The sequence below is a fragment of the Rhamphochromis longiceps genome, linkage group LG19 (assembly GCF_057381845.1).
Source record: "Rhamphochromis longiceps isolate RC_006_pf linkage group LG19, R_longiceps_female_GT1.1, whole genome shotgun sequence".
Classification (NCBI taxonomy): domain Eukaryota; kingdom Metazoa; phylum Chordata; class Actinopteri; order Cichliformes; family Cichlidae; genus Rhamphochromis; species Rhamphochromis longiceps.
Window position 1 is genome coordinate 26,410,079 of NC_140575.1, and position 20,803 is coordinate 26,430,881.

General features: G+C 39.7%; 3 protein-coding genes across 5 annotated transcripts; 2 read left to right on the forward strand and 1 right to left on the reverse strand.

The window, feature by feature from the left end:
• The first annotated feature begins 1,099 nt into the window (after window positions 1-1,099).
• Window positions 1,100-7,229, forward strand: LOC146646909 (platelet-activating factor receptor-like). Of its 3 annotated transcripts, XM_085391404.1 has the most exons (4): window positions 1,100-1,432; window positions 1,826-2,030; window positions 3,543-3,589; window positions 5,181-7,229. In XM_085391404.1, the coding sequence occupies exon 4, from the start codon at window positions 5,187-5,189 to the stop codon at window positions 6,411-6,413; it is 1,227 nt and encodes a 408-aa protein (XP_085247530.1). In that variant the 5' UTR covers window positions 1,100-1,432; window positions 1,826-2,030; window positions 3,543-3,589; window positions 5,181-5,186; the 3' UTR covers window positions 6,414-7,229. The 3 variants fall into 3 exon arrangements, with proteins under 3 accessions (XP_085247530.1, XP_085247533.1, XP_085247531.1); XM_085391407.1 differs by lacking the exon at window positions 3,543-3,589; XM_085391405.1 differs by lacking the exon at window positions 1,100-1,432 and having other exon boundaries at window positions 1,805-2,030.
• Window positions 7,230-13,012: 5,783 nt separating this feature from the next.
• Window positions 13,013-16,852, forward strand: LOC146646910 (platelet-activating factor receptor-like). The gene is made up of 2 exons (XM_085391321.1): window positions 13,013-13,134; window positions 14,879-16,852. Exon 2 carries the CDS (start codon window positions 14,885-14,887, stop codon window positions 16,007-16,009), a length of 1,125 nt encoding a protein of 374 aa, XP_085247447.1. The 5' UTR covers window positions 13,013-13,134; window positions 14,879-14,884; the 3' UTR covers window positions 16,010-16,852.
• LOC146646911 (uncharacterized) lies at window positions 16,815-19,330 on the reverse strand. Its single transcript, XM_085391322.1, has 6 exons — window positions 19,285-19,330; window positions 19,133-19,180; window positions 18,011-18,283; window positions 17,432-17,572; window positions 17,293-17,320; window positions 16,815-17,200 (listed from the first exon to the last, which is right to left on the reverse strand). Exons 1-6 carry the CDS (start codon window positions 19,328-19,330, stop codon window positions 17,086-17,088), a joined length of 651 nt encoding a protein of 216 aa, XP_085247448.1. The 3' UTR covers window positions 16,815-17,085.
• Between the last annotated feature and the right edge of the window lie 1,473 nt (window positions 19,331-20,803).

The window sequence follows — 20,803 nt, forward strand, 5'->3', positions numbered from 1 at the left end:
AGTAAGTATAGTAATATTCTGAAAGATAAAATGAATGGAGGAATGTGGTTGGTGTTGACAAATGAGAAGATGTTCTGTATCCTTTGTGCTTTCCCACTTTTAACATTTTTTATGCTGACATGATTCATATTCTAGTATTATCAGATTCCTTCTCATTTTTAATATTCTAAGACGCACACATGGAGAACTTCTTTTCACTGCTCGCTTATTCACAAGTACAGATGTCTTCTACATAAGCTGATTTCCTAAATGACATAAAAGGCTCAAGACTGTCCTTTCCAGGCAGGAATCAATCTTACAGTTCTTTAGCGACGCACACAACTCACACCATGCCTAGATGTCCACTGTTGAGTCAGTTTGAAAGGTGGCTCTTGCTACCAGTTAGCTTAATCTCAGTGCTCTGGAGTCCAGACCAAGTCTGGTCTAAAGACAAATATCGGTACCAAGCAATGATACAAAATATTAAATCAATAAAACTTTCATAAAAAAGGGTCATCATTGCAGATGAAACATTAAAAACTCTCAATCTCCTTAAAAAAATACAGTCGTTGTTGGACATTTTTTTTCAATGTAGCAGCAAAATGTGACTCAAAGGACAGAGCAATAACAAGAATAACCCACAAATACTTATAGCTATCCACCAGTTCAATGGCTGCACCATTCATTGCACGATGAGGGGATGGCTTCCTGAATTCAATTACCATGTCCTTAGTTTTCAAGGTGTTGAAATTTAAAAACGACTGATAACACCAAGAAACAAACTCATATCTCCTTTGTAATTTTTTTTTTACCTTAGAGATATTCCCTTCAATAAAAGCTGTCTTCCTTTCATGAATCAGCCTCGAAGACCATGGTTTGTTATTTGGGAAAACTATGCACAACTTTTAAAGGAATAATCATATCTCTACAAAAGCTGCAGATAACGTTGATCAGTTCATTAATGTTTTCGGATGACTCTGTAAACACCGACCAGTCAGTGCAGGCAAAGCAGCCCTGCAGGTCTAAAGAGACGTCGTTATCATACTTTTGTGGGGTGTTTCCTCGCCTTCTCTCTCCGTAGCACAGTCCTATAAACAGGCAGGAGATGCACCGTGTTTTGGTCAGAGGATCTGAGTGCGGGGCCTGCCACAGATGTATACGCACCTTTAATGGAACCATAACAAAGATCCAGAAGCGTGTAGGAGAATTGACATATTTATAGAAAGTGCCCAGTGTTTTCTTCAAATTACAGTAATTAAAGTCCAACAGAATAACATTAGGGGCCTCGGGACAGAGGGATTGGAGCGAGTACACGGGGGTGTCAGTCGCAATCTTCGAATTTGCTTTCGGATGGACGTAATTAACGGTGACGTTGATCTGCGGGAATTCCCTCGGCAGGTGACGGCCTGATAGACAAGAGAAGCTCAGTGTTTGGCAGATACACCTGTTCACGGTAAAGTTTTTACACTATTTCTAAATAATATATTCCTCCTTCTTTCTGTAAGTTTATGCTTATGTATATGATGGAAGAAGATGGCACAGCGACACAGGGCCTGCTCCTACTCTGGTTCCTGTTTTATTTTAGGGTGATTTAAAATAATCGGTAACACATTTTGCAGCATTTTTTTTTTTAAAGAAAATTACATGTAACCAAGATCTGTGAATAGTGGCAGTGACTTTTCATACACAAACTAACAACTATAACCCCCACATTTTTATGTCTCGTATCAGCATGTGCCAGACATTCTCCTTTTTAAGGGCCAGTTTTCCTGTGTAAGCAGCTCATTTCTTTACTTGGTAACATTATTTCTTTGTTGTTGTTCTTCTTGGTGCTTGTTATTGTCAGGTGTATGAAACTGTGGAGGTGAACGTTACGTACTTTGGACCATTTGGGGCTTTCCTAAGAAGACTGAAGCGACACCTCCTCCGTCTTGCCCCGAGAGAACACTCCCACTCACACAGTCTGATGCATAAATTCCCTCTCTGTCAGAGAAGTCATGCTGTTGCTGAACTGCAGCTGTAAATTCATTAAACAACAGAAGAAGCAGACGGTAAGTGTACGGTTCTTTCTGTAATTTTTCTTTTAAAATGACACAGAGGATATATTATCACAGCAGGTCATGTAACATCAACTAACCATTGATAAAGCAATTACAGTAATTTCAGTGTGGCACATATTCAGAAAAAAATACAGTAAAACTAACAACAAACAGAGATTATTATCTACTTATTTACTGTTGGACTGTTGTTCTTTATCGTAAGTGGGTTTCAAGCTTGTTCAGTGACAGATTCTCCTTGTATGTATTTAGGTTGTAAGAGTTTGCACTGTGATTCAGTGTCAGCTGTTTTACAGCAGTTCATAGTCTGAGAACCACGTCCTGGTTCAACCTTTGACCCTTTTTGCACTACTTTCTGTTTTAATTCTGACGCTTATCTTTGACTGAATTCAGGCCACGTGAGAGAGATCTCTAGTTCTGTAATCACTTTAGCGTAAGCAATAAAATGAACATAAACAAGTCAGAAATCCAACCCCAGTCTTTCCCTCATGGTCTACAACTGAGGCTTCATGATGTATAGTGTTATTATAAGATGCAGATGAATGAGTCTGTGTGTCTACCTATAGTGTTTGACTGAGAGTTAATTGATTCAGTAATAAAAAGGCTATGGCAGATACCTAGTGCTAACAGTCTTGACAGTCTCTTTTATAAAGAGTGTTGAGATGTTTGTTTGGAGACAGATTACATAAACATGATAAAACACAACACTTCACAAAGCCTTTGTTCGAATATAGGTGTGGCCCGAGAATCCAATTGCAGGATGGTCTCCAGAAAATTTGCTCAACTAGCCTTTTATTACATTATTTAAGATAATGGAAGAAGGGAGAACAGAAAAAAAATTAAAAAGTAAATAAAAGAAGTGAAAACAGATGAGAAGGAGAGAAGATAGTGGAAATATACACAGATCAGACATTGTCATGATTATCTGTTCCTTACGGCACAAAGTAGTGGGTGTGATACATGAAGGAGCGAATGATCATTTTGTCCTCAAAGTTGATGTGTTAGAAGCAGGAAAAATGGGCAAATGTAAGGATTTAAACAAGTGATGACCTTTTATGGTTATTCAACTGAGTTAGAAATGCAGCTCTTATGGGGTGTACAGCTGTCAGTAGCCTATTATAATTATCTGTGAAAAAAAAACCACTTTTGAAAACTTTTGAAAAAAAAAAGTAAACTAACTGAAACATTTTGTTGAACTCGGAAAAGTAACTAAAATAAAATACAAATATAGAGGAAACACTTGGATACTTGTACTACTTTTCCTAAGACCTTCCTCTGACATATGCCCTCCATACAATAATAACTAAAAACAGTAAAAACCAAAATCCACTATAGAAACTAATGGAAAATAGAGTGAATTTAAAGCAAAAAGTCAAAATGAATTAAAAATAAAAACTAATTAGAAACTAGAAGACTAAACAGTGGTGAGCTACTGTAGTTTAAATTATGTTAGTGCTGGTCCTAATAGAAAAGTGTCAATTTGTTGTGTATCCTCTGAATGCACAGGTGTCAGAGCTGGACCACTGAGCAATGGAAGAAGATGCCCTGGACTGGTTAGTCACATTTTCTTTTACATCCCATGAATGGCTGGATAAGTTTATATCTTTACCTGAAGAATCCCAGGATGAACTGGAAGAAGCTGGCGGTAGCAGTGTAATGGTTAGATATGCAATGTTCTGCTGGGTACTGCTATTCATGTGGATGTTACTTTGACACGCACCACCTACCTAAACATTGTTGCAGACCATGTAGACCTTTCACAGAAACAGAAAAATCGGCAAAATCTCAAAGTGCCTGACCGTTTCTCACATTCTTATAGCTAAGCATTCACATTCTTTCTCCCTCTCAGTGAGCCTAAGTTACAACCTTGGCTTCCTGTGCAGTATGTATTGTTCTCCCTAATCAGAGAAATAAGGTCATGATTCTACACAAACAGTATTTCTTATAAATCAGTAGTATAATGCATCATAAAACAGTGTAATATCCCATTCTTATTTTTCTCAAAATAAACAATCAATTAATTTTATTACATGTACCTGGGGATTTTCATAGCTCAGCCTCCAACCTCAAAATATACTGGGGCAGTCCCAGCAGCACATTGACACACATAAATCAACAGGCAACTAATTAGAAACTAGAAGACTAAACAGTGGTGAGCTACTGTAGTTTAAATTACATTAAACTACACCTAGTTTTGTTTTCTCAAAACTAGGTGCCTGCTGGTCCCTCTCTAGTCTGAACAACAGTGTCTCAGTAACTTTCCACTAGAAGATGGTCCCCGTTATGTACTCTCTCCCAGCCAAGCGTGAGCAAGAGTCTACAGCGTTCTACCCCCCAAGGACACGTAGTCTATTGCCTTTATTTTCAGGGCCGTGTCCACTTAATACCACGCTATATGGTTATATGGCATTTTAGTTAATATAAAGCATAGAACTGAGGCACTTCAAATAATTCCATCCCAACACAGGATAAAGCGCCCTGCCACAACACAAAAATGGTTCAGCAGTGGTTTGAGAGGCACAACAACAAGTTTGAAGTATTGGCTTGGCTTCAAAATTAACCAGATCTCAATCCAGTCATGCATCTTGTGAGTTCTCCAGGACAAACAAGTCAGATCCATGACTTCATCCAGGACTTCAAAGATCTGTTACTGTCTTGGTGCCAGATACACACCTCTGGGGGTCTAGTGGATTCCATGCCTGGATGGTTCATGGCTGTTTTAGAAGCAAAAGGGGGAGGAACACAACATTAGGCAGGTGGCATAATGTTATGCCTGATTGGTGTATACATTAATACATCTTAAATTAATTTAATGGCTAAAAAGGTGATGAAAGGGACACAATATTTGACTGGTAAATACATTTTTACAAATAAATACTGATACACAACTTAGTCCTTGAAGCAGGAGAAATGTTGTTGCTTGTTACTTTCATTATTTTAAACCTATTGTAGTCATTTACTGTTGTTTTTACTTATTTGTTGCTTTTATTTATTATACCTGCCTTCAATGGAAGGACAACAAAAATAAGTTATTCTCAAAGGCTTTTCCCTCCATTGTACGCTTTACCTTTGTCATCTGCATCAAAACTCTGCTCATCTGTCACAGGACACTGTATTTATGGTAATGTATTTTGTTTCCCACAGACAAGGATGACTCAATCAGTTACTATGACAACGATGAGTAGTGTGGAGTCCACAACCATTAATTCCACTGAGAGTCCGTTCCTGGACTCTCAGTTTCGTTATGTGTTCATCCCGGTTTTCTACATCATCTTCTTCATCCTGGGCTTCATCTCTAACCTCTATGTGCTGTTTGTCCTGCGCTGCCTTCGTCAATTCAAGGCCATGGGAGAAATTCACATCTATATGACCAACTTGACCATCGCTGATCTTCTGTTTGTGTGTGCTCTTCCCTTTTGGATTGACTATTATATCCGTGAGGGAGACTGGGTTTATGGAGACGTCATGTGCCGGGTGACAGGCACCTTCTTTTTCATCAACACCTACGGCACCATCCTCTTCCTTTCAGCCATCAGCATCAACAGATGCTGGGCGGTGACTCGGCCTCTAGACGCAGCCTCGTCAAACCGCAGAATTCGTGGAATTATTGTTTGTATTTGTATCTGGGTGTTTGTTCTGATGATTTCTGTTCCTTTTCTGGTGAGTCCAGGGATCAACGTGCACCGTAAAAACAACACTGACATACGTCGCTGTTTTGAGGGATACCAGGGTGGAACTAATGACAAGAAGAAAAAAGTGGCTGTCACTCATTTTCTAATAATTGGATTGTTTTTTGTTGTCTTTTTACTCATTGTGATATGCAATGTCCTTATTGCTCGAATTTTAGTTTGTAAAAATTCTCCTCAGTCAGAAAGTCAGTCTTCAGGAACACAGTCTAAAAAGCTCACTGTGACATCCATATTTAAATGGCCCACAGGGGTGAAACGGAGGGCTCTCCAGATGTTGCTGGCAGTGGTGGGAGTGTTTGTTCTGTGTTTCCTGCCACACCACATAGTTCAAGGCCCCTGGGCTCTGGCAGTGCTGGAGATCGAAGACGGCTTCGGCCACGTGAAGTACAGCGAGACCACTCGTCAGTTGCTGAGCGACGCTCATCAGATCACCCTGGTTCTTATGGGCCTCAACTGCATTTTGGATCCTGTAGTTTATTATTTTGCCACAGGGAAGTTTAGAGGACAAATCAAGGCCCACATTACAAAATTAATCACATTCACCCAAACTCGGAGCTACCACTTAAACCAGCCTGCATCACCTGTTTGCACTCTGGTAGCAAATCAGAGGCCTCATAGGAAACCCACAACGGCTGGGGTGGAGGACCAAAGTCAACATGGTAGGAGGAACTCATTGGTTATTTTATAAAGTATTTTCAAAAATCTCACTGATCCAGGATTTTGAACCAAACCACATCTCAGATAAGATTCTCTCCATTTCATGACAGAGATGAAATGGAGAGCATGTCCACATTAAAGGTTGGAGAGGCTTGTTAGCCTTATTCTAGGAATTATACTCTGGAATCAGGGAGAGGAGGATATATGGTGTTGTGTGCTTGTACACGTGGAGTTAACCATTTACCACAGAGGGAGGCTGGTGCTGCTTAAATCTACAGTGAGTCAGAGCGGTGGTTCACGCAGTTCACAATCCACTGTATAGAGCCTTCTTGAAAGACTCCCCTACTGTGCTTTTATTAGTCTCTGCCTCCATCATGTGGTTTAAATGCAGTATTGCTCACTTATCTCAGTGGCTGTAAAGAAAGCAGTGTGATCTTCAAACTGCACTAACATCCCGTAAAGATGTGGGATCATTCTGAGAGTCAACATCCAAAGTTTTGAAGAAACATGGAAACTATTCCTGAAGATTACTTAAAGAGTATTTAAGGTGTATTAAAGAATAATTGTGGTATTGTAAAATATTAACTTTTGCTGTTGTTAGAATTATGGACACTCGTGTTTTGCCTTTTATACTGTATTTTCATGCATATTTGCACATACTTCAATTAACCTCTGCCCTTGTCCATCTTCTTTTTCAAAATATAAGGAAACAAGCTGTAGCTCAAGACTTTTTCACAGTGTTGTACATATTGACCTATACCTCTAACGGACCTGTACCAATAACTGGTTTTAATATAAATACAAGAAATATGTCATTTATGACACATCATCTTGTGGAAGTTGTTCTCTCTGAAAGTTTTTGTAAATAAAAACATGAAATCTAATTTGATCAGATGACCTCGGCCTTTATTAATTTCTTCCATTCTGATTGAATGCCTACAATGAGGGTTAACCTTTTCTTCACTTAATAGAGGAGGGGTGGAGAACTTGTGCAGACGCCTGGTAATGAACTAATCATTTGATTCAGGTGTGTTGACCCAGGGTGATATCTAAAACCTGCAGGACACCGGACCTTGAGGCCTGGAGTTCCCAACCCGTGTAAAAGAGTTACTTGATGGAACTGAATGCTTGTGGTAACCTGTGGAAACACTCCTTGTTAGAAGGATAAAGCATTACCCTCACAGTGTGAAGGGTTGACTAAGACACAGGAGTGTGAAGTGTTGAAAGTGAAACTGTTAAACGCTTACAAGCCGTGTGTGGGTGTATGATAACATCCTGTTCCAGTAGTGATGATAGTTGTTGGTAAAGCTGACAACTGCATGGAAATGAAACTACAGTAACAATAACAACTGTAGAGTAGGGAGGAGTCACACAGGACAGGATCCCTGACTGGAGGTCAAAGACCATTGCCATGAGGAAGGACTACGAGGAGAACAAATCAGGGAGCGCTAAGTCTAAACCAGGGCCTCTCCCCACAAATGTTTTCTGTTTCAATGTGTCTAATATGTGCTTTGAATTACGAATTGTTCTCCAGTTCTCTGTGTCCTGACACTGAGAGCTCCACAGTTGTGCATCCTGAATCTCTAAATTGTTACCTAAAATAATGTGAACTGATAAATTGCCTCCTGAACTTCTCTCAGTAAAAAAGATGTACAGGTACAGGGTGAATTTGTATATGTTGCTATATCATTTTTATGTTTTGTCAACATTAAATGAAGGCAAAGAAACAAAAACTGTCCCACAAAATGCCTGTGGACATCTTTGATGTGTTATATTTGGAGTGATGAAAATATGCTAATGAAATCAAACAAAACATCAATCGGATCTTTATTTAAACTAGCTGATTAACTGTCATCATTATGACTAATAGCTTCAATTATGACTCACTGATGAGACAGAAACGTGTGAAATTAGATGCCTGGCAGCTTGTAAATTAATCACAGACATTAATGAAATGTATGATGCAGAAGATTAAAAAAAAAACAGCCAAAAAAAAACCCATCCCAGAAACTTAAAGCGACTCTGGTTTTAATTTGGGCAAATTAAAGACCTGCTTTATCTTGAAAGAAAGTAAGAGACTTAGTAAGAGACAGTATATCCTCAGTTTCTTAACGTAAAACTAATGGAGTCAGGGCCGGTACAGAGTGCTTGTTCGTTTTAGTCCCCTTGTTTTCCACTGAGTTATTGGTTCTATCACTAGTTAGCAAAGTTTATGTAAGTTCAGTAACCTCAACCAACCTTCACTTGGTGATGTGATGTTCTGTACTAGCACAAGATGGTGCTAAACACGTTCTAAAAATGTTAATTTTAAGCACTTATTTCTTAAATCCGGCCTCACAGACAGTGTTACATCTATATCTACGCAAAGTTTGGCAACTCTAAGATTGGTTGCAGTGGCTCAGCATGGGGGAAAGAATCACAATATGTTTGTTATATTGCGTAAGTATATAAAGAAAACACTTTAGATGCTTACCATTTGTTTCAGAAACAAGAGCATTTTGTCCTTTTTCCCCCTATTACATCACAACAACTTGATTGGTCAGTTTCAGTGTTGATCCTGGAGCAACATTATTTTGATGATACAAGTACAACATCAACAGGGAGATATCTGTTAATCAACTCTGACCATGGCTGTGCAACAGTCACAAAACACAATGCATCATTGCATATTCACCACAGAACAGCAAACTAACCTGTTTATCCTTCACAACACTGCCTTGTATTTTCATGCAACTGTTGAACAACACAAATTTAGCATACCTCAGTTTGTTTTACAAAACACAGCTTTAAATTTCCAGTTTATCAAATGCTACTGAGCAGTCCTTACTTTTAAATATAACCTCTCTTCTTCCTCTCCTGACTTACATCTCTCTCCATCTTTGAGTGAGGTTATTGCTCACTCTTTTCTCACTTTGAATTACAGCAGCTCTACTTTTAGCTATCAGACAAACTAGGAGATTAACTGCATTGAACCAGTTTGTGTGTTTGCTCTTATTTGTTAATCTCAAGAAACATTGCATCTAAAATGGGCTCCTACTTAAAAAGCTATACTCCCTTTATTCCTGCTCCTCTTCTGTAGAGCTAGCTAGCTATAGAAGTAGCACGATCAAACTTACGGATAAATTTATGAAGTACATTCCAGGGTCCTTAATAGCCAGAAACGATTAAGCTAGGTGGCTAATATGTATATACATGCAAATGTGTTTTAATTGTCCGTTTAACTCTTCATTTACCATGGACCCGCCGGCAGGCCCATTTTACAGCGCTGTTTACATGACTGTAACTCCATCATGTGGCACAGCATCAAGGCCATCACCAACTACAGGAAGACAACAACTGCCTACGAGGGTGACGCCTCCCTACCAGATGCACTGAACAACTTCTATGAACAGTTTGACACTCAGAATGGCGTGTTGGTGTGTCAGGTTCTGTGTCTCTTTGCAGAGTTAACTCTCAGAAAGCTGCTGGTCCAGATAACATCCCTGGGTGAGAGCTTCATTGAGCACTGCTGCTGTCCCAACTTGCTTCAAGGCCACCACCCTCTTTCCTATGCCAAAGAAGTCCCCAGTGTCCTGCCTCAATGACTGCCGTCTTATTTTTCTGATTCCCATCATGATGTAGTGCTTTGAGAGGCTCGTCATGACTCACATTAAGACCAGGTTGCCACCCACGCTGGACCCACAGCAGTTTGCATATCGCCCAAACCAGTCAACAGATGATGCCATCGCCACCACCCTACATCTTGCTGTCACCCACCTGGACAATAAAGACACATATATACGAATGCTATTCATAGACTTCAGTTCAGCATTCAGCACAATCATTCCTCAGCACCTGATTGGAAAACTGAGCTTGCTGGGCTTGAACACCTCCCTGTGAAACTGTATCCTGGACTTTCTGACAGAGAAACCTCAGAGAGCCCAGATCGGTAACAGCATCTCCAACACCACCACACTGAGCACTGGAGCCCCTCAGGGCTGTGTGCTCAGCCTACTGCTGTTCACTCTGCTGACTCACGACTGCGCAGCAATGCACAGTTAAAACCACATTATCAAGTTCGCCGATGACACGACTGTGGTGGGTCTCATCAGTAAGGACGATGAGTCAGCATACAGAGAGGAGGTGCAACAGCTAACGGACCTGTAAATGGTAAATGGCCTGTATTTATATAGCGCTTTACTAGTCCCTAAGGACCCCAAAGCGCTTTACATATCCAGTCATCCACCCATTCACACACACATTCACACACTGGTGATGGCAAGCTACATTGTAGCCACAGCTGCCCTGGGGCGCACTGACAGAGGCGAGGCTGCCGGACACTGGCGCCACCGGGCCCTCTGACCACCACCAGTAGGCAACGGGTGAAGTGTCTTGCCCAAGGACACAACGATCGAGACTGTCCAAGCTGGGGCTTGAACCAGCAACCTTCCGATTACAAGGCGAACTCCCAACTCTTGAGCCACGATCGCCCCTGTGTAGAGTCAACAACCTGTCTCTGAACATGGACAAAACAAAATAGATGGTTGTTGGCTTCAGGAGAGAATGGAGAGATCACTGTCCACTTAACATCAATGGATCCTCTGTGGAAGTCGTCAAGAGCACCAAATTCCTTGATGTTCACTTGGCGGAGAACCTCTCCCGGTCCCTCAGCACCAGCTGCATAATTAAGAATGGTAATGGTAAATGAAGGCCCAACAGCGTCTCTACTTCCTGCGGAAGCTGAGAAAAGCCCATCTCCCACTACCCATTCTCACCCCCTTCTACAAAGCGACTATCGAGAGCATTCTAAGCAGCTGCATAACTGTCTGATATGGTAACTGCAGCGTATCAAACCACAATACCCCACAACAAATGGTGAGATCAGCGGAGAAGATTATTGAAGCCATCACAGACACCTATCAGACTCGCTGCATCCGCAAAGCCATCAGCATTGTGGAGGATCCCACACACCCCTCTCACACACTCTTCACCCTGCTGGCTTCTGGCAAGAGGTACCGGAGTATTCGCGCCCTCACTGCCAGACTGTGAAACAGCTTCTTCCCCCAGGCCGTCAGACTGCTGAACACTCAGTGACGGGAATGACAAAAACACACGCATACCTTCATACACGTCACTACCAAGCACTCATCTGCAGAATCTTATACACACACACATTCATACAACTAGTTACTTTTTGCACAATACTCAGTCTTTTGCACATTATATTGCACTGTTGTGTCTGTATCATTCTGTTAAATAAAAACTTTCCTCAAACGTGTTAAACTTATGTAATGAGCCTATTTTGAAGATGTAAGGAGTAGAAAATACAGATATTTGTGGTAAAATGTGGGGAATAAATATAAAAAACTGTCAGAAAAATAAATACTCAAGTACAATATTGATACCTGAAAATTCTACTAAAATTCTACTAACAGTATTTGAACTTTGATATTTCCAGCTCTGAGCACTCTGAGTACGAAACAATCACAATCACCAGTGTATAACATTGTTTGCCCTTGTACAGCAGAGTGAGGCTTGTGGCTGTGAATGTGAGAACTATTAGATTCTCTTTTCTAAAGAAATTCGTAAAAGAAACAATGCCAAATAGAGGAGAAGGCTGCAAATTTCTCAAACACCACCAAAAAAAGACATTCACAGGATTTGCAGGGGAATAACTATTCTTAGTAAAGTGATGCTGAACTAAACATGGAGAAATCAGGCTTCCACTCAGTATTTCGTTGTTTCACACTAGCTGGTGGGACATGCTTAGGCACCAAAACTACTGGACAGGTCTAGTCTTGCTGTGGTTTTCACACTGAACACTGCTGAAGGACATCTCATGTCCACGTTTGGGGATGCCAGTGATTTTGATAAATGAAAGCAAATGCAAAACCTTTTTAACAAAATAAATAATGTTTCAACCACATTTTGCGACCCAAACTAATTGAAAAACGTTAGTAGCTATGTACAAAATGTTCAAGACAAAATGGATGGATGTAGATGGAGGAATCTAGTGTGTGTTGAAAATGTGGAACAAGATTCTAGTATTATCAGTTCACTTTGCATTTTTAATATTCTAAATAAATACACAAAAAGGCAACTTCTTTTGTCTGCTCACTTGTTCACATCAGATTGGGGGCACATTTAAAGCATTTAAAAACCACAACAAGATAAACTATCCATTGAATGCAGCATCAGCCTACGCGACTTCCCAGTTCGTGATTCTTGAAATTGGAATTGTTGCATTGTTTGAACGGATACATGAGTAAAATATAAGTTTTCATACGCAGACTTATAATAACATAATAACTGTATATCACTTCATGTCTCATCAGCATGTCGCAGTCATGACGAAATTCCTCTGCAGTTCATTTCTATAACTCAGAAAAATCTTTTCTTTCTCTGCTGATTTTAATTAGCCCCTAGGACATAGTTTCCTGATTCCTTTACTCATATCGCACACGTGATGTTTCTATGGAAAAAAATGTTAAAACTCCAGCGTTGCATTAAAGCGGGGGTTCCTATTCCTTTTCACGGGAATCGTGAAATCGTATAGCTTAATGTTCCTTGTATTGCGCAACTCGGGTCTTTCCTAAGAAGACTGAAACGACACCTCCTCCGCTCTGCCCAGAGAGAACACTCCCACTCACACGCTCACAAGACGCACAAACCCCCTCTCTCTCAGAGAAGTCGCACTGTTGCTGAACTGAAGCTGTAAATCCATTCAAAGTGTTTACGCGCATCAGGAGACTGAAAACAGAAGAAGCAGTTGTGTAAGTGTACAGTTTTCCTTGTTATTTCTCGTTTTACGTGACAAAGTGAGTGAGGATATTAATCATCGGTCTAATAATATGTTTTAGTCAAGAAGAGAAGACAGCAAAGGTAAAAGCATCCTTATTTTCACAAATCGTTCAGTTTTTATTTTGCTTGGAAAAAATTTGTTTGTGAATTAACTGCTGCTCTACTCAAATCTATAAATGGATTTATTTATTTATTTACTTTTATTTATTTATTTTTTTTTGGGGGGGGGGGGGGGGGGGTCCACAGTCTTTACAATGCTGTGATTAATTAAATCAATATTAAATTGATGATTAATAGTTGACAAAAGGAAATGTTTGTATTTCACACTCCTTGACTGGTTATGAGGTTATTGGTTGTTCAGAGGAAACCATTAAACAGGTTTCTCTGAACAGATCTGCATAAGACAGATCCAAACAGGTTATAAAATAAACACCTATGGCACTTATTCAGAAAAAAGTGCTGTAAAAATGGTACTCAGTTAAATTTGTTCACAAGCTGATAGTATTTAGCAGTGTCAGTTATTTCCCAGTAACAAGGGTGTGTCAATTTATCAAACAGCGTCACAGCTCATTTACTGTTGGACTACTGTTCTTTATTGTAAGTGGGTGTCAAGCTTGTTGTCTGTAATTTGTTGTTCACACATTCGCCCCACCGAGTGAAATCCCATTGTTCAGTGACAGATTCTCCTCGAACATCTTTAGGTGTTTAGAGTTTGCACCTCCAATCAGTGTCAGCTCCTTTACAGCAGATTAAAGTCTGAGAACCACATCTTTTTTCAATCTTTGACCTTTTGCACTACTTTCAGTTTTAATTCTGATGCTTGTCTTTGAATGAATTCAAGTCATGCCAGAGTGATCACTATCAGCAGCTTCAAGTTCTATAACCATTTTAGTCTTAGTGGCAAAACCAAAGATAAAATGAACATAAAACAGTCACAAATCCAACCTCAATCTTTCCCTCGTGGTCTGCAACTGAGTTTTTAAAGGCTTCATGATGTATAGTGTTACTGCAAGATGCCGATTAATGACTCTACCTATAAAGACTTTGACTGAGAGTTAGATCTTAGATGAGTAATAAGAAGTCTATGGCAGATAAAGTCCCAACAGGCCCTTTTATACAGAGTGTTGAGGTATTTGTTTGGAGACAGATTATATTACTATGATAAAACTACAGCTGTGCAAAACACGGCCACAAAACTTCACATGAAGCGTATGTTCAAATATGGGTGCGGTCCAGCAACTCAGTGATTTCATGCTTCTGTTGTTTCCTGGCAAGATGGTCTCCAGTTTAAAACTTATCATGCTTCTGTGCCATTACATCAATTTGGGACATATGATTCATAGCACATAGAAATGTTAAGACTTCTCAGACTGTTTAAAATTACCTGACAATTTCAGAAGATGTGCTCAGATAACAAGAAATTAATTAATACAATAAATGTATGGAATGGCTAATTATTTATCTGGTAAATACATTTGTGCCAATAAAAGGTGATAGATAACTTAGTCCTTGCAGCAAGGAAAGTGCCCTCTTTCTTTATTTTAAATCTTTCTTACTCATTTACTTTTTTTGTTTTTTCTCTATACTGAAATTGAAATATCACAAAAAGTAGTTGTTCTCAAAGATTCTACTTTCTAATATACCCTACCTTTGTCATCTGCATCAAAAGTCTGAGTAAACCATTGTACTGATGATAATATATGTTGTCTCCCACAGGCAAAGATGAATGAAACTATAGGGAATACCGATGAATCCACTTTCCTGGACTCTCAGTTTCGTTATGTGTTCATCCCGGTTTTCTACATCATCTTCTTCATCCTGGGCTTCATCTCTAACCTCTACGTACTGTTTGTCCTGCGCTGCCTTCGTCAAGCCAAGGCCATGGGAGAAATCCGTATCTACATGACCAACTTGACCATCGCTGATCTTCTGTTTGTGTGTGCTCTTCCCTTTTGGATTGATTACTATATCCGTGAGGGAGACTGGGTTTATGGAGACGTCATGTGCCGGGTGACAGGCACCTTCTTTTTCATCAACACTTACGGCACCATCCTCTTCCTTTCAGCCATCAGCATCAACAGATACTGGGCGGTGACTCGGCCTCTAGACGCAGCCTCTTCGGACCACAGAATTCGTGGAATCATCGTCTGTGTTTTTATCTGGGCATTTGTTCTGGCGATGTCTGTCCCTTATCTGGTGAGTCCAGGGACCAACGAGCACTTTAAAAACAACACGAAGATCCTTCGCTGCTTTGAGGGATACCAGGGTGAAACTAATTATGAGAAGAAAAAAGTGGCTGTCACTCATTTTTTAATAATTGGATTGTTCTTTGGTATCTTTTTGCTCGTTGTGATATGCAATATCCTTATTGCTCGAGTGTTAATTTCTCAAAGGCCTCCAGAATCAGAAATTCGGTCCTCAGCAGCTCTTTCTAAAAAGTCCACTGCATCCTCGACTTTAAAAAGGCCCAGAGGGGTGAAACGGAGGGCTCTCCAGATGTTGTGGGCAGTGGTAGGAGTGTTTGTCCTGTGTTTCCTGCCACACCATATAGTTCAAGGCCCCTGGGCTCTGGCAGTGCTGGAGATCGAAGACGGCTTCGGCCACGTGAAGTACAGCAAGACCACTCGTCAGTTGCTGAACGACGCTCATCAGATCACACTGGTTCTTATGGGCCTCAACTGCATTTTGGATCCTGTAGTTTATTATTTTGCCACAGGGAAGTTTAGAAGGTTCATCACAGCCCACATTAAAAAATTAGCAAAGGGAGAGGGATGCTCTCAAATGGCCACCACACAGATTTCCATGGATAGCAGGATTCCAAGTCAGAGACTCCCAAGCGAGCACTAGCTGACCAGAGATGAGTGATTCATACAAGTTCAATACATGTCTAAAATCTGACTATCAAACTCATGTGACTCTCTCATGCTGATGGCGAAGATTACATACAATAAGGCGTTGAGGCATGCACATCTGGGACAATAAACTGTTTAACTTCATGTGATCTCGAACACGTCGCCTTCTGAGTTGCCCCAGAATTTCTGCACTTCCTGTGTGAAGAACAAACCGAAAAGCAGAAGTTTTGCAAGCAGCCAAAACTTTATGTATCTTTAAAGAACAATAGCATCACTCGATGATGACACAAGACATCTTCTCACAGAAATCCTGTGGCGGTGTTTGACACAACATTAGGACACAAAAGCAGGAGAAAATGACAGAATAACATACATGTGTGGGTACACCTTATCTCTACACGTCTGATGTTATGTCAGCAACATGTGTTGTAATCGCACTGTCTGTCCTCTCTGAGAACAACTTTAATTTTTTTTCATCAGGCAAGTTAAATCAGGTATTGTGACACCAAGGAACAAAAGCAGTAATGCCTGGGGTACGTTTCCTCTCTGGTGTTCAGTGTTGGGACACTTCATTTATGTCTTGTGTTGAAATCTTATAATTCACTGAAACAGACAGAAGTAGCGTACGTATGTGTATTTAATGTGTATCTGTGGAAATGAATTGTTTCTAATGTGAGACTTTTTGTTGTCGCAAATTTTGTATTTTCTATTAACTTGAACCTTTTTGTTATTATATATTGTGGAAAACAACAAAAACAAAAATACTCCCTAAAATTTGAAAATCTTTTGTATGTTTTTCAGTTTTGCAATGTCACGATTAAAAGGAGAAGAAAAACAAGAAGCTTCCAGTTAATATATAAACGTACAAACGCTATTGCCTGCGTAGATGCACTCAGCTTCTCTGGGTTTTAACCACATTTATGGTGTGATAGCTTCTGCGCAACAGATAAAATCTGATAAGTCAGGAAGTAAACTCACTGGCAATTTTCATATAACTAACCCAGAGATAGAGTTAAAAAAAACAGGCTTGTTTTAATCAGTCCACTTTCCACTGCATGTCTCGATCTCCTTTCACGAGAGACTTGAGTACACACCCTCCCAGGTCACATTGGCGGGTTCCACGTCGGCGTAGCCTTGGCTAGTGTAGTTTATGTACACGTCTGTGTCAGGCTGTGGAAGATCTCCCCTAGTGTAAACAGAAATATTATCTGTGAATAGCTTGTAGCAAGAGTTAAAGTGCATGACTGAAGTGTGCATGATTCTTCTCTCAAGACTTACGTTGGTGTGATTTCAGGTCCAGGAACATCTTAAAGAAAAAGGAAAAAAAAGAGTCACAAAACATTTTAATTCATACTGATTATGGCACTCATTGCCCTCCATACTTGTAGCCCTCTATACAAGAAGAGCTCAGAGATACCTTTAACTGCTGGAGTGCTGGAGGTGGTCACTGTTCCACTGGTCCTTTGGAAGCCCAGCCAGAAAAAAATAACAGCAGCGATGATGATGATCAAGATCAGAAGAGAAAAGACGAAGGCTGTTATTCCTAAATTCTCTCCCACTGTTGGGAGTTGAGGAAAGAGAAAAGAGACATTAAGACTTGCAACTTCACAGCCAGATGATGCACACAGCATAAATAAAAGATTAATGAATCCAGTCAGTCATGATTGCTATCCATTGTATGATAATCATTTTACAGTTCGCTATTTCAGTTTAAAAGTGAAAGCCTTAAAGATTTTTTCCAGGTTTTTATGGAATAAATATAAATTGCTCAAAACACAAGTAAATACACCTAAAATTTATTAACATTAATAAATTGTCGAGTATTTAATTAAATGTACCATTCAAATTATTATTTTTTCTTCATTTATTTATCTACATAAATATATATTTATGTCCTATTTATGCAATTCTAATATTTATTTTTTATTTTTTAAATAAGCAGATTCGATCATCCTTATTTTAGTAAGTTTAGGGTGTGAACAAACACATAACCAACCTGTGGTTTGTGTTGAAATGATGTAAACTGTGTGGGTTTGGTTTGCGCAGTTGACAACTGAAGAACAGCAGCGGTACTCCCCACTTTGCTCTGGCTTGGTCAGGATCAGTTCCCTACTGTTTCCCTCTTTTTCCCAGGTCTGATTTCGCAGGCGTACCCATGACCAAGTCCCAGTCACTGATATTATGGAACTGCTGCAGTACAGGCTTACTTTTTGTCCTGCTGCAACCGGGTAGTCCGGCGTGGCCACCACCCATAGAGGAGGAAATGTTTCTGTGAAGGAGAGTGCAGAAATAACAGGAAGTTGAGGTAAAGCTGTAACCAATCAGATTTTTAAGCAGGACATAGATGTTGCATGCTGAATGCGTACATATAAACTATTTGCTGACCACAAAAGCGATGTAGTTCTAGAAATAGCAGTGTTGGTCTGTTGGTCACTCGGTTTACTCATTCAGAGAATGAAGTCATTGAACTTGAATGGTTTTTTTTTCCTTTTTGTGCCACTGTACAGTTTTTTCCCCCCCAGTGAAATATTCAAAAACTCTTCTTCTTCATAAGAGGTAAAGCAAGCCATGGTGATGAAGACGAAGTCCTAACTGCTTTAGTGATCTTCTAGCTTTTAATGTGGTGCCATTTGTAAAGCATTGCTGTTGACCAAACTCAGTAAAATATGTCAGTAATATCTGGTAAAATGAATGGCAAGTCAACTGCACACGATCACATAGGATTTATTCCAGTAACTTAGGTGATCCTCCTGGGTTTTCCCTTTGTTGTTTATATTTGAATATGTGAAAAACTGTTAAGCAGCTCATTTAGTTTGGATATGCATGCCTAAAACAGGATGATCTTTAATAACTTTCCATTGTCATCATAAAATGTTTGTCTTGTCGAATATTTTGGGTCAGGTTTAATTACCTTCAATGCCAAAGATAGTTCAGATCCTCTGTTCCACTTAATGTTTAGTTTTAATTATCAAATGTTAAATCATAAGAAGGGTGTAACATGTTATTGAACAGCTCAAAATACTGCAGTACACAGCAATGTTTAGGTTCACAGAGCCACCAGCTTAATTTCAATCATTTGATTCGATCTATCCTTCCAAAAGTTCAGAGTCTGTATTACCTTTGTGAGTCACTGGAGCTGTCGGGGAACTCAGAGTCTGGTTTTGGGCTATAAGTGCAGACAAAATAAGAGGCAAAAATTATTCATGACAAAGCATTAGAAGTCCACTTTCTAGATTCTGTTTTAAAATTAAATGGAAGAAATGTGCTTACCTGTACCCTCAAAGGAAATAAAAAGGAGAAAAAGGACAGGCAGCATGTTGTTTGAGATAAACAAGAAGCAAATACTGCAGTTACCTCTGGGTAACAGGTAGAAAAATGAATCACTGTGGCACTTTAAAATATAGGTGAAAGTGGGGGGGAAGTAAAAGACTGGCAAACTGAGAGAAGGGAAGTTTAAAGTTCCTTTATACAAATAATCAACAAAAAGAGAGAAATAATAATTGGACTCTTCAATCTTCCATACAGGGGAAACTGTGTGCAGTGTTTCCACTGCCTGGCAATACGAGCAAAAAGCAAACAAAAAAATATATATACATAAACACAAATGAGAAGAGTGATAAACAAAATGGACTGAAGCTTGAGCTTCCAATCAGAAATGTGGACTGGAGAATTCAGGGACTGATCCACTGCTTTTCTGACTGCCAGATGACCCACTCTACCACCTGAGCCGCAGCCACTGATTAAAAAATCCCAGGTCTCACTCACAACAGCCTTAAATCCATATAAAGAGCAGCTGCAGCCCCCTGCCCGAGACTGCAACATCAATCTTTTCCTGACTGAATGTGAAGTTACATCTCAACTCAAGTTACATTAATCCAGCTTTTTGAGTACTTATGATTTTTAAGACATTGCACTTCTTGGTCAACCTGGAGACTGGAATATTGGAGGACAAAAGAAAAAGTTTCAGACCTAAAAACCTATTTACAGAAGATGAACACTTTCTAGAAGTCATGTTCTTAAGAAACAACAAAAAATCCAGCAAAGAGTTGATACAGGAACTGAAAGTGAAATGTTTTCAGTGGAAGGGTCGCTGAGGATCTTAAGGAAGGGAAACAGTGAGAAAAGTCTGAGGTCTAATGGAGTGATCAATCCAAATTTTTAATTTCTGGCCCGAATTGTCGGAGAAGATCAGGAAAGAGAGTTTGAACAGTGAATGTCTACAGCCATCTGTGAAACACGGTGTAGGCCGTGTCAGTGGTGTTTGCGATATTTTCAAAATATCTGTAAATAAGATTTGAAACCAGCATGCAATAAGATCTGGAAAATGCGTGATTCACAACATCTTCACTTTCAGCATGAAAACGATCCCGAACACACTGACAATGTGACAGTGTGTCAGAAAAATCACACGGTGGAAAGAAGATAAGATAAGATAACTCTTTATTGTCATTGCGCAGTCATACATAGTACAATAGTACAATGAAATTGGAAAACTGTCCTACGTCGGCACTACATGTAACTGTGGAGATACAGAAATTCTTTTAAGATAAGATAAGAGAGATAAGATAGAACTTTATTAATCCCTCGGGTGGGTTCCTCTGGGAAATTCGACTTCCAAAAAAAAGCACAGCAACGACCGAAGTTACAGTTACAGAATTGTTATATATATATATATATATATATACACACACACACACACACACACACACACACACACACACACACACACACACACACACACACACACACACACACACACACACACACACACACACACATATATAAATAC